Consider the following 13,476-nt stretch of genomic DNA (forward strand, 5'->3'; position numbering starts at 1 on the left):
TTAGCTTTATATTTCACAGTATTTTTAAATGGAATCAGTATTATTTCCTTTCCTAAGGAGAAATGAGTCTAGAGAGGACAAGCCTTTTGTCCAAAATCTGCTCAGCAGCTTAGTGCCAAAATTGGAAATTGAATTTGGGGGTTCTCTCTGTGGTGTATGTCCTGCACCTTGTCTTTTCTAGGTTAACGCTTGTCTAACTAATTTTGCAGGTTTTTCTGTCATGTATCTCCATCACTTGCCCTGTGTCAGGTATATACTAATATTTCTGAAATTGTAATAAATGCTGCTAAAACCATATTTTAAGGGAGAAGCTGTCTCATATGATCATAGTTTTTTCTGTGTAGTAAATTGACACTGGAGACCAGATCATTGCTAACGAGAACTAGGTTGGGCAAGAACTCTGTGGTCAGGAAGAAGAGATTGGGAAATGTTTTCTTGTGTTTGGTAAGCTGTCAATATACTTAATAAGCGAGTAAGCTTCCTTTGGCTGGATGCAAAAAGAAGAGTAAACTTTGAAGTTGTGGTGTTTTTCTAAATTTGGATACTTTCTATTTTTGTTACATATCCCAAACTTCTGTGTTTCATGGTTCTTCACGTGGAACATCCTGTCATTTCATCCACACCAATGAGTTGTTGTCTAATGCTGTTGGAAGTATTTTAGGAAGCAAGAAAGGACATTTGATAGAAACTACATTCTATGAATTGCTATTCTTAAGCAGGAGTTTAGCTGGGGTTCTTCTCTTGTGGCATGAAAGTCCAGAAGATGTCCTGAAAATAGGTTTGGAAACTTATTTTGAATGTCAGTCCCTTCTTTGGTAGCGTATTATCTGGGACGTTAAGATTATTTAGGAGCTTTCTTTTTGAATCTTTGTGGCAGTGTTCCTCTGTTGTTGTTGCTACTCAAGCATTTCAAGATACGGTTAAAAATTTGTAGAGTGAGTGAAATACCACTTGTAAAATGGTGTCTATTTCAGATTACTTCTGGATTGTTAAACTCTTAAAACATAAATGAATATTGTAGGGGGAGGAAAACGGGCAAAAGGTGACAATGAAGTGAATGGGTACTGTTAATTTGTGTAAAACTTTGTATCAAGATGTGTGTAACTTCTTGATCTTTAAACCTTTCAAGTTCCTGGCAAGCATGCTTTTATTTGGTTTTGGTGGTTTGTTTATTTTTTTTCAGTTGACTGAGGGAAATGTGTTGCCAAGCAAGTTTAGAGCACACAGTCCAAACATTAGACCGGTGCGAAGAGCTTTGAGGTGCCTTCAGAGAAGGATAAATGAGAAGGGAAGGGTATGTTGGAGATTTTTCATCCTTGCAGTGCAATGTTGTACTACTGAGAACGCGAAGGTTTAGCTCCCGTCAAAACTAGCTTGTTTCTGACCAGAGGAAGGTGAGACTTGCGCTGAGGATGCATGTGCCTGGTTATCCTGGGCTAGATGCACGTTTTGTATATTGAAATTTGGGTTCAAAAACTCAGTTCAGACTTTAAATACTGTTTTGGCCATATAGCTGGAATGGAGGGAATGCACCCTGAAATTTAATTTCTTGAAGAGTTTCTACTTTTTCAATATGAAAAGTACCCTTCTATGAAGCATACTCAACTGAGAACATACAGGCTGTTCTGGAGCCTTGTTTCTGAAAGAGCAGTGTCAGGATTAACCCATTCCAGACACCAGCCTCCAGGAGGTTGGTGCACTGGTCATGATTTTCCCATAGGAAGTATTCTGTTGCTCGTGACCTTTGTGTCCTTTCACAGCACAAAGCCCGTTATTCTTCTCATGGGAATGCAAGTGAAGAATAGGAACTTGGTGTTAGAGCTGATTGTGTAGCATTTCTATGAAGGGAGGTTAGTGTCTTGAGCATATTTCTTGCTTTCCCACTTCTGAAGTATTCAGAAGAATGCTTCATCCCTGGCCCTCATTGGAGGAGAATTCACACTTGCTGAAGTGTGGGAGAATTGGGTTCCTGAGGACTGTTCCTCTCTTCCTTCCCCTTCTCCCTTTTGCCGATGCTGGGATGTGAGAGCTCCTGCAGCAGCTGACACCAGTCATTTTACTGAGGGGATCACAGCGGTGGTAGTTTCTAGCATCTCAAGGATATGAAGTACCTCTATGGTCCAACAAAGGGCAAGAAAATCAGTTTTTTCTTTGCTGGAGTGAGTGATCTAACATCTGGCTGTTTTCTGCATCTGCAGGGAAACTCTTTGATTTCGCTTGTTTTCAGGGGGTCTTTGTGGTGCTGAGTTCCTGGCGTTGTCATGAAGTCATAGCTGTAGTGGGACTGAAAAGAGGTCGGAGAGACATTTGCAGGTTGAGTGGAGACTGTAAAGCAGACAGTAGACTCAGTATTGACGATCACTCTTGCTTTTCTGTTTTGTGTGTCCTGGGTATAGCCAGGACATGCATGGAATACCTGTAGCCATACATGTGTGTGAATATGTCCCTGTAGGTTGTAGAAGTGCTGCCATGTGAAAGAGGTGGCTCATGGATATGAAGAAGGCATTGTCCTCTATGGACCCTCTGTTCTGTGGCTCAAGATCTTAACTGGAGCCCAAATCAAAATTTTTCTCCTTTGACAGTACGATTTTGAAGTAGTCTGGCTAATTTTGTCTCTAGTAGCATCAGTCCTGCTGTCTCCACTTGTTTTGTGATAACTTTGAAGGCAGAAGGCTGCTCCGCGGGTTCTGCTGTCTCTGGGGAGCCTGTGTTGGGTTGATGGGTATGTGGCAAATGACTGCAGCTGACTGCAGCGTTGGGAGGGTGAATTATTGCTAATGGTCCATACGCCCGCCTTGCCCTCAGGTGCTGAGAGAACAGCAGTCAAATTGATCCGCTCTGTTGGCAACAACAGAGCGCGACTGAGGGACCTTTATAAATCCCAATTTTTAATAAACTCTTTCTTCTTTCCCCTTCATTTCTCCCCTTTCCTTCCCCAAATACACAGCCTTGGCAGGAAAGCTTCTGAAATTCTGCATCTGATCTGGGGCTGCTACACTGATGTGATGTGCTGTTCCCCTCGTAAAGAGCAGGTATGTCAGAGAGACAGGTCATGCGTTTGAAATGTGAGGTCCCAGTGGGGATGTTGTGGCTGGTGGTAGGGGCTTGGGGGGACAGCAGGACCATGCTGGAGCTGTTCCTACTTCCCCAAGCTCTGCGTTTTAAATGGAAAATGCTAGGTTAAAAGTCATGTTGAAAGTTTAGGTATAGGACTTTGCTATAGGCAACAAGATGGAGCAAATTATTTTATGTATTGAAGTGCAAGAAAAATTACTACAGAACAGTGATTTTTGTTTTACATATTTTTTTTTCCCACTCTTCACTAGCTCAGTAATATGTTTTTATGACTACCTATCGCTAAAGCCTGATTCAAGAACATTTTATGGAAAACTGAGATGTTGAATATACTTTAATAAAACAGGTTACTGTTTATTATAAAGGGAAAAGTTTTCATACATTGGATAATTTTGCCTCTAGGCTTACAGTGGGCTCGTGTTGTCTGAGCTGCTGCTAACTACATGCGAGAGCACTGCATTTTCCTGTACTTCAGTGGTAAAGGGAGGCCTTCTGTGAAGGCTGTAAAATGCTTTCAGGCAGAAATGTAAAGAATTTGGAACATGTAGCTATTGTTAAGTGAGATAAAAGCTTTTGTCTCGGGAAAAGCAGTATCATTGGGCATCTGTTAGTTTGAGTTTATTTTTCCTGCAAGAAGAAATTCTACATTTTGTCTTTTTGCTGGTCAGTCTTGGTTTTTGTAAGAATTTGCAGTAGAGCCAGCAAACTACGGCAACAGTAGGAGTTTTCCAAGAAAGTATAGCTTTCATAATGCTATGGAATAGCCACCTCTTTCTTCTTGCATTTGAGGCACTGTTTAATATTAGCTTAGTCTGGACTCTCTTGCTCATACGCTCATTTAGTAAGGAAATGTAAGAGGCTGTTCTGCCTCTGTGTCTGAGGTTGCAAACCTCATGTGCTGGTACAGGTGGGGATGAGAAAGCTGCTGTCTGTACGTAGAGATCTTGCGCTATATTTCTTAAACCTTGGTGAGGCTTGTAGAACCATACAATGGGCTACCAGAGTGTTATATTAAGACTGATTAGATGTGTGCTTAATGAACACTGCTGCGTGTGTGAAGTGGCAGTGCAAGTCTTTCTGCGTAGAGGCTTTATACAGCGTGCTGGGGGACTAACCTCTGGAGGACACCTTGGCATCTGCTCTTTTACTGTGGTCAAACCCTGGAACCAGTGGCAGAGAGGCTCTGGAGTCTCCATCGGTGGAGATACTTGAAACCAGACTGGGCTTGGCCCTGACCAACCTGCCCCAGGTCGCCCTGCGTGAGCAGGGAAGCTGGGCTGGGTGATCTCCAGAGGTCCCTGCCAACCGCCGCTGTGCTGCGATGCCTGTGAAACTGTCTGGGTTCGGCTTCAGTGCAGCTGCGTTACCTGATGCAGGGCTGGCCACCACAAGCTCCTCATTACAGAAAAGCTTTGGAAGTAGAAAGTGAATCATCTGTTCAGCTCTCGGACAGGTGGGAAATAGAAGAGCCTGACCTGCTGTCAGCTAGCTACAAGTTATGGCGAGCCGGAATTGGTTTTTATGAGGGGTTTGGATGAGGAGCCGCTGCGCTGGCGTACGCTGAGGGGACAGCAGGGAGGCTGGTGAGGCAGGGAGCAGGTAGCATGATGCAGTGCTGTCAAGCGCTGATGCTGGTGCTTACTTCCAGTTGACAAGTTGCTTTGTCTTATGACAGCGGTCAGCATGGAGTATATTACGAATTAAGTGGTATATGACATAACACTTTCTAATGTGAGGATAAGGATCACCTTGAAAAATGGTGGACTTGGGCCTCTAAAAGTGATGTGGGCATTTAATATTCTCTCTGCCTGTCTTGCGTTGTGAATGAATAGCAAATAAATGATTGTGCTTTCACTTGATGAGGTCGTAGAAGCCCTTCTTCTGGGGCTGCAAATTATGTATGAGAGGAATTTTTGGCTACCTGAGAAACTCATCTGCAAGTGTGTGTGTGTGGCAGAGAGTGTAATAAAAAAGTACTAAGATGTGGGTATATAACATGGTGTCAGAAAAAACTTCAGGTTTTAGTCATATTTCCCTTCCTGTCTGTGCGTGAGGGAAGGGGCTTCACAGGTTCCAGCTGACCTGCGTGGCATAACAGCCAGGCTGTCTGAAAACTGCCTGGAGGAGTTAGCAGAACAGCTCCCATGGGCAGGAGAGCGAGGGACGCTGGGCGGCAGTGGAGGACACTGGCTCTGGCATCCCGCATTCACCTGGCTCGTGCTGCTACATCAACTAGTCACAGGCTATCCAGATTTTCAGGATTTGGTTCAGGACCTTCTCACCAGCTGAGCTGTGGTATGCACGCACGTCTGAGCTGTGGTATGTATGTGTGTCTGTAGCACTCTGAAGTGTGCTTAGTCCTTTATACAACGTAATCTGCTGTGGTTTGCAGCAAATTGCCAATTAGACTGGCAATCGGATTGTTTCAGCAATTGCTTTTCTCCTCTGTGTAACACAAGAACGGGGGGGAAAAGATTCTGTTTACAAGGTAGATTAATTCACTCTTCTGTAACTATCCAGGTGTTGTGAATTTGTTACAATCTGAATTCTATTTTCTGTCTGCAGCACTGCTGCAGCACTGAATTTCCAGTTTGTGACAAACTTGTGGCCTTAGCCTTGTGTTGCATCTCATATGGAATGTTTGTCAAGGCTGCACAGAAAAATCAGTTTCTCAAGGCGTGGGTGAGTAACCTCCGTGCAGGGTGCCCGTCCTGGACCTACGGTCCCTTCGCAGGCCCCCAATCCTCGCTCCCCCATCCCACCCCTGCCCCAGCCGGCCCCCAGGTCACAGTTACCACGGGAAGTGCTGCAGCTAAATGAAACACTGGCATTGGACGTGTGTGTGGGAAAGCATCTTAACTGAAATCACACTCGTGTACAGCTGAATTTGTGTAATCCTGGCAATAATAATGTTTTATGCTTCTGTAAATGGACCGAATGACTAGAGAGTCTAAGCAATTGCTTAATGTGTAACTTAGTTTGGAAATTAAGAGACTTTAAAAGCCAAACCTTGCTCTTTCAAGCCTGCTGTTTGCTTTTGTTTCCTATGATCAATCTCTGAACTCCATTGTCTATCTGTCTCTTGTACCTGAAGTGAACTGGGAATGCAACGTATTGTGTTGCAAGGTTAAGGAAACGTCCTGATGTCTGCTTGTTTCCAGTCAAACTTTGTCTTGGACTTGCAGTCATGCAAAAGGAAAGAAATACTCTGAATGGATTCTCCTTTAACATTTGTCCTAAAATCAGAGGGTTTATTTTGAGTTAGCTGATCTTTGTTTGCAAAAATGACTTTGAATAGAAATGGTTCCTGCTTTTAACTTTCATGGGCACTGTTATAGCATAAAGTCAATAAAGATTTCAGAATTTAATATGCAACCCCCAAAAAACTAATAAGCAAATATTAACTTTGGAATGCTTAGTGTTTTCTTCTTAATGAATGCTGATGTTTCACATCAGGTGAAGCAAGGAAATACGAAGTTTTCCTCTTTGCAATTAGTAGAAATGGTTCCCAGTGCAATGCCAATAACCAAAATTGCTGTTAGAAGGTGAGGCTGGTCGAAGAGCCAGTCATGGCATATTTCTGCCACAGAAGCAGAATATGTGTGGTTCTCGAGTTACTCATAGAACAGGGATCGGAAGGGATGGTCCAATCCTGACACCCAGCCCTAAAGGAAGATCAGATCTGCTCATTTCTTTCTAGACTGCAACACCCAAATTTTTGTGGACACCCAGGTCACTTGTTAGTTACAGGAAGGAGCTGTTGCTCTAGAGACCTGTGTGCATCAGAAATGGTGGTTTATTTGCACTTTAAGGTAAAGGTGAAGAATCAAATGCCACGTACTTGAACTGTGGGGATGAAGCCAGGATGGCGTTTGCACAGTGTGTGAGGAAACTGTTTTTTGAGGCCTGTCTTGGACTGAACACCAGCTGCCTGTGGGAGGCAGCAAGCAGGGAAGCAGAAGTGGCCCAGCTTTGCCAGCACAGTGTCCCGTCTAAGCCTTCCTTGTTCTGAACGCTGCCACAGTGATGCTGTCTCTTGGGGATGAGAATTTTTCTTCACATTTGACCTATGCTTTATGTTGCGTATGTTATGTATATCCACTTGAATTTTTAAGTAGTCTAAACTTGGGGTTTTTTTGTCCCCTCCCCACTCTGGTGACTGGTTAGAATAGAATAGAATGGAATATTTCAGTTGGAAGGGACCTACAAAGATCATCTGGTCCAACTGCCTTCTAGTGCTCGAAGCTTTTCTCGTAATTCCAATTCTTGCACTTGCGGCATTCATAAACTTTAATACTGATGTAAATGGGGCTGATATGAAGCGTATTCATTTTTCCCCTCTCTACTTGCTTACGCTGGGCAATCAGGTTAGTTTGCGTCCTGTCACAAGGGATTGGAGCTTCTGTTGCGATGGGACAGCCATGGAGTCTGGGTGCTGAAAACCAGAGGTTTTGCAGTGTGCTCGGTGTTGGCTTTGCTTCTAAGGATTACTTAATATTTGCTTTTTGTCTTCTCCCCTTTAGATTAGGGATATGATCTGTCTGTGAGCCCCAACGTAATGCTTTCTAGCTCTAGCAATGCTCATGCTGAGAAAAATCACTGGTGGGATGAAGCCCTGAATGTTTCAGTTCCAGTATACTTGTTTGCAACTTCCTTTCCAATTCTGGTAACTCAGACTGTGGATTTTCAGTTCAGTTACTGCCATATATTCAAAAGGTATTTTTTTGATTATTATTTTCAGTGGTTTGTTCTGAGTAGTAGGCCTCTGTATGCAGGGATTTTCTGCATTATTTCCCACTCCATGAACAGCTCTGGAAGATGGCTTTGTCATTGACATTTTACATTAAAATTTTTCATTTTTCTACTCTTTCCTGAGACCTAGCATAGAAAGTCTGCATTTCTGGTGATTTTGGTGCACCTTGATAATTTCTTTTAATTGTCTTTTTTACATTTGCCTTGGACTTGGTTTGAACAGGTGTATTTGCCACTGGACCAAAACAAGTTAAAAGTTAAATATTGAGCTTTTCCTGATGTAGTCACTACAACTTCTAAGCATATTCTTACATGCCATGTGTCTGTTCCTTCGCGGCGTACCATATTTTAGGTTCTCTGTGTGACTATGAGACAAAACCTTTCTATTCTGCATGAATGTGATGTCGAGTGTTCTGGCTAGCTTGTCAGCCTTGCCCCTTGCATTGCAAGGTTTCCAGGCAGCAAGAGCATACTTCTCATCCCTCTCCCCTCCCAAAATCCTGGAATGTTTGTGCTGGTGCTGGACTGCAGGAAAACTGAAATTGCCTGCGACTAAGAAAGTGATATTGCTTCTTACGGAAAGATGTAGTGCCTTGCTAAAAGGTATGAGCAAAAATATTTATCCAGGTTTTCCATTTGGTCATTAGGCCAATATACTGGTGCTTCTGTTGCTAAAAATCTGATTATTTTTAGTTGCATTACTGGGGGAAAAAATAGGTAGACCCTTGTAAAATAGTCCTGTGGGCATTAAATAGAATTTAATCTGAAATTAAAAGCATAATGGCTGTACTTAGGATTTTTCTTTCCCTCTATGTTCTCTCTCATATAGCTGAAAGTGGATGCTTAGGAAAGAATATAAACCAAAACAGCATCTGTGATACCTCCCCCAGCTTCTAAGTATTTGAGGTTTACAGAGTTCCTAAATCAGATATCTATAAAAACCCTTAATGGATTTCTTACCTGTGTGAACCTATCAGACCTTCTCCTCTGGTATTCTTTACATTTAAGATGGTGAAGGTGAGGAGTTACAAATGTCAAATGACCAGCTGGTTTTAATGGGGTAGCCTGGATTTAGGTCTTGTATGGAATTCTCTGGCGCAGTCATTAATGGTGTTTTCCTGTGGACAAAATGACTTATTTCATATGTTGTGGGTCTCTTATTGTCCCAGTCTTATTCTGGAGAAGCCAGGAAAAATGTATGTGTTTCCTTTCAGATAAAAACATGAAAATCTTGGATAATCATAGCTTTGAACTGTACGAAACAAATCTGTCTTGCATTCAAGCCTTTCACTTCTCAGAACATTGTTGTGAACCACATGCTTTGCATTTAGCCTGAGATTAAAAAAAAAAAAGTTAGAGGGTAGGTTTCTTCTGCACCATCTTTCCTAGAAATTTGGTTTGTGCTTTATTTTGATGTGTTATCTTAACCTTTTCTTAGGGCTTTTTATATTGAGTTTTTTATACTTTGTAAATCAAATTGCAAGTTTAAGTGGACCAGTTCTGACATCTGCAATTCAGTTTGCACTTGGTGAGCAGCCTAGTCGTAAGTTTTACAGTCAAGTCAAAATACTCGTTTTGACGAGAAGTATCTGTGTTAGTTTATTTTACTGTGTAGCGTACTCTGGCTTAGTTCTGAACTGTGGCTACTTGTGCTTCCCTCCCTCCTTGCCCACGCAAGAGTAACTTACTTTAGATTGTGAAGCCTGTTCTGGTCTCTTGTTACTGGTGTGTTGCTAATAGTTAAAGCACTGAAAGTGCTTCAGTCGGTGTCCAAGAGCCCTTCCCTTAAGACCACGTTGCTGACAGCTAGCCTCAATCCTTCTTTTCTAATTGGCATTTTGGCATCTCCTCGGAGTACTGCTTAATTCTTTTACTGCTAAGCTCCTTTTCTTCCTTCCTTTCAGACAGTTTGGTTCCTAGCTTGTTCCTGCGTGTTTTCTCTGACCAGGAGCTCACGGCAGCGGCGTCTGACGTCTGTTTAGCTGGTGTTCAGTCTCTGCTTATGTTTTCTGCCCTTCCGTCCCCTAGGCAAAAACCAATAATTTGATCAAATTGCTTGTAGGCTCATAACAACTGCTCGGTGTGTGGTGTCTTTTTCTCCCTTTTCTTCTGAGGAAGTACAATGCTGGAAGTCTTTCTAAAACAAGTAGGTAATGTTTATTTTCCTTTTATTTATTTATTTTTCTCATGGGCTTGCTTTCTTCCCAATTTCCAGCTGGATACAGTGCCTTTGCTGGAGCATTGCACATGCTGGAATTGCCTGACCCCCTGATGTATTCCGGGATGGCAGCTAGGTGACGACAGTTGAGGATGACCCTGACTGAAAAACTGCGCGAGAGGATATCGCGGGCGTTCTACAACCACGGGCTGTTGTGCGCTTCCTACCCTATCCCCATCATCCTCTTTACTGGAGTCTGTATTCTGGCCTGCTGGTAAGTCACACAAAGTACTTGGTGTCACAGGGTGCTGCTGCTTTGTGGGGTTTTCATAGCAACGCCATGAACATGTTCAGATTTCCCTGTCTTGCGGGCTATCCCAGAAGCTCTTTTTTTTTTTTTTAACATAATAGGTTTTTGTCATCTCTTTGTGGGACAAAAAATAAGACAGAGATTTATCTTCATGTGGCTTAATGAGTAAATACTAAAAGCTAATTGAATAAGTGATATAAAGCAATAAATAAAATAAAAGTAATCCCCAAACACCTGGTGGTGGACTCCAAAACCATGAATTAAAAATGGGGAGAAGGAAAGTTGATCTTTTTCTCCATACTTGCCTATTCTGTTCTCCCTGAAGCTTGTACTCTTCTCTTCAGCCCTTGCCTTGGCATGCATGTGGTGTTTGTTCTTGTAAATGGACTCTAATTTGGAAATGAGTTGCAGCTGAATATATTTTTGTGATCAGAAATGTTCCATGGGCCTCTTAATAATTTCCAGTGAGGCATTATTGCTACTGGAGTTGAGAAAACTTTTGTGCTCAGGTTTTTGCATGGACACATGCACAGACAGATTCTCTTGTTAAGGTTTTAATTCTAAGTATCTTGTCTCTTTTGGTCAAAACAAACCCTATGTGATGATGTACTCTGCTCCTCTGCTTTTAGAAAAGCTCCACCTGTGTTGGTATAGGTACAGACATAAATTTTTCTTTGAGCATTGCTGAGAGTAGGACAGACTTCTTTCACATCTACAGTTAAAAGATTATTGAAGTGATTATTTTCATGTATTGAAAACCTGTGAGATCACTTCTCATGCCTATGACTCCTGAAGGTTGTAAGCAGCAATTGAGGTGTTCCTTTCCTGATTTTGCACTGCTTCATATGAATTCCTGGAACTGTCAATGATAATAGTTTTATTTTCAGATCTCTTGTTCTGTAGAAATATGAAGCTTCGACAAGGTCCAAGCAAGTGGATTCTATGTTCTCTTTATCTTTGTTGATATGGTTCCAAGTATTGGCTCTATCTTTTGACTTCGGCTATGCTGGATGCTGCTTTCACATGTCAGGCCTGCACTAGCCAAAACAGAGTTCCACCATGAGTCCTGAGTCACCATGCCACGGCGCTCTTGCTTGCTAATTGCTTCTCAGAGCTCGCAGTGGTATTAGGCTCCTATTTTCAGTTATCTTTCAGGTGCTGTTGCCTGGGGGTAAAAAAAAAACTGCTTCAGTATAAAATGTTTATCCATACAAATGTTGCATTTTGGGAGGGACCAAAATAAAAACTGCATGCTTACTCCCTTTCCTAAATTTAGGATTTCCCGGACAGCAGGAAATCTGATCTAGGATTACTAGCAGCTGTCCTCATTCTTCTTGGGAACCTTGTGCCCACTAGGTCAGAACTTGTATCTGTCCTGTCTTTGTAGTCGTATATTTCAAGCAGCGTGAATTAAGGTATTTCCACTAAGTCCCTGAAGCTTCACAAACCAGGTTGTCTTTGGCAGATTAGCTACTGGTAACTGTGTATTTCTGGAAGTGTCTGCATTATTCGGTGCTGGTATTTGAGGATTCTGCAGGTACTGGTTTCCTTTAGACTGCAGAAACTTGTCCAAGACATGATGAAACATAAACTGAATAGTCTATATTTTCTTTAATAGAGTTTCAGTAACTCATTAGAAAAGCAAATAATGGGCCTAGGGGAGACAGGGATTTAAAAATACCATGACACCCTTTGAGAGCAAGGGTACCTGGGCAAAAAAATTGAAGAGCAGCATGGGTAAAGTGCTCCCTCTTTAGAAGCAATTTTTGGGGATGTTTCAGTTCCTGTTCTGAGCTGCCCTGTATTAACTGGTGTTAACTAGGTGTTAATTTTGGCTTGAGAAGTGGCATTACTAACTAGGTCAAAACTATGCCAGAGTGCAGCCCTTCCTCACTTGAGCGTTTCAGTGTGGTAAGACTGAACTCTGACAAGATATCCATGCACACAATACTCTGAGATATTTAAGTTTAGTTTTGCATTGAGGTTTTCAGGTCTTTCTCTTAGTTTGAGCTTGAGGTTGTCTTCATTATTGACCTGGATGATGGAGCAGACTGCACCCTCAGCAAGTTTGCAGATGATATAAACTTCATATATCATGAACTGAAAAGTGGAAAACTGGAAGAAGTGGCTGGATGAAAACCGGAAAGAGAGGCACCAGATGGCTGCGTGGGCAGAGAGGAACCTCGTGAAGTTCAACACAAGGAGATGCAAAAGGAAGAATAACCCCAGGCACCTGTACAGATGGGTCAGCTCTCTGGAAAGCAGCTTTGCAGAACAGGCCCAGGAGGTCCTGGTAGACACCCAACTGAACGCAAACCACCTATGTGCCCTCGTGGCAGAGGCAGCCCACAGTATCCTTGGCTGCATTAGGGAGAGCATTGCCAGCAGGTTGAGGTGATCATTCCCTTCTGCTCAGCACTGGGGCCATACTTGGAGTGCTGGGTCCAGTACTGGGCTTCCCAGTAGAAGAAGGATGTGGAATTAGTGGAGCAAGTCCAGCAAAGGACCATGAAGATGATGAAGAGACTGGAGAATCTCTCCCATGAGGAAAGGGTGAGAGAGCTGGGACTGTTCAGCCTGGAGAAGAGAAGGCTCAGGGGATCTTAGAATCATAGAATTGTTTATGTTGGAAAAGACCTTTAAGATCATCAAGTCCAACCGTTAACCCAGCACTGCCAAGTCTACCACTAAGCTATGTCCCTAAGCGCCACATCTACACGTCTTTTAAATACCCCCAGGGACGGTGACTCCACCACTTCCCTGGGCAGCCTGTTCCAGTGCTTGACAACCCTTTAGATGAAGAAATGTTTCCTAATGTCCAACCTAAACCTCCCCTGGCACAACCTGAGCCCATTTCCTCTCGTCCTATCGCTGGTTACTTGGGAGCAGAGACCAACCCCCACCTCGCTACAACCTCCTTCCAGGCAGCTGTAGAGCGCGATGAGGTCTCCCCTCAGCCTCCTCTTCTCCAGGCTAAACAGCCCCAGTTCCCTCAGCCGCTCCCCATCAGACTTGTGCTCCAGGCCCTTCACCAGCTCCGTTGCCCTTCTCTGGACACGCTCCAGCACCTCAGTGTCCTTCTTGTCGTGAGGGGCCCAAAACTGAACACAGGATTCGAGGTGCGGCCTCACCAGGGCTGAGTACAGGGGCCCGATCACCTCCCTCCTCCTGCTGGCCACAC

At 43.2% G+C, this 13,476-nt stretch overlaps 1 protein-coding gene across 1 annotated transcript in view; it reads left to right on the forward strand.

Moving 5' to 3' along the window:
• Positions 1 to 10,137: 10,137 nt before the first annotated feature.
• Positions 10,138 to 13,476, forward strand: part of SCAP (SREBF chaperone) — a gene marked incomplete at its 3' end in the record, with an annotated part of 45,815 nt that continues 42,476 nt past the window's right edge. Inside the window, exon 1 of the mRNA XM_009578194.1 lies at positions 10,138 to 10,259. Coding sequence (XP_009576489.1) covers positions 10,138 to 10,259 — 122 coding nt within the window. The remainder of the gene's footprint in view (positions 10,260 to 13,476) is intronic.

Source organism: Fulmarus glacialis, unplaced genomic scaffold (assembly GCF_000690835.1).
Source record: "Fulmarus glacialis isolate BGI_N327 unplaced genomic scaffold, ASM69083v1 scaffold1445, whole genome shotgun sequence".
NCBI classification, from domain to species: domain Eukaryota; kingdom Metazoa; phylum Chordata; class Aves; order Procellariiformes; family Procellariidae; genus Fulmarus; species Fulmarus glacialis.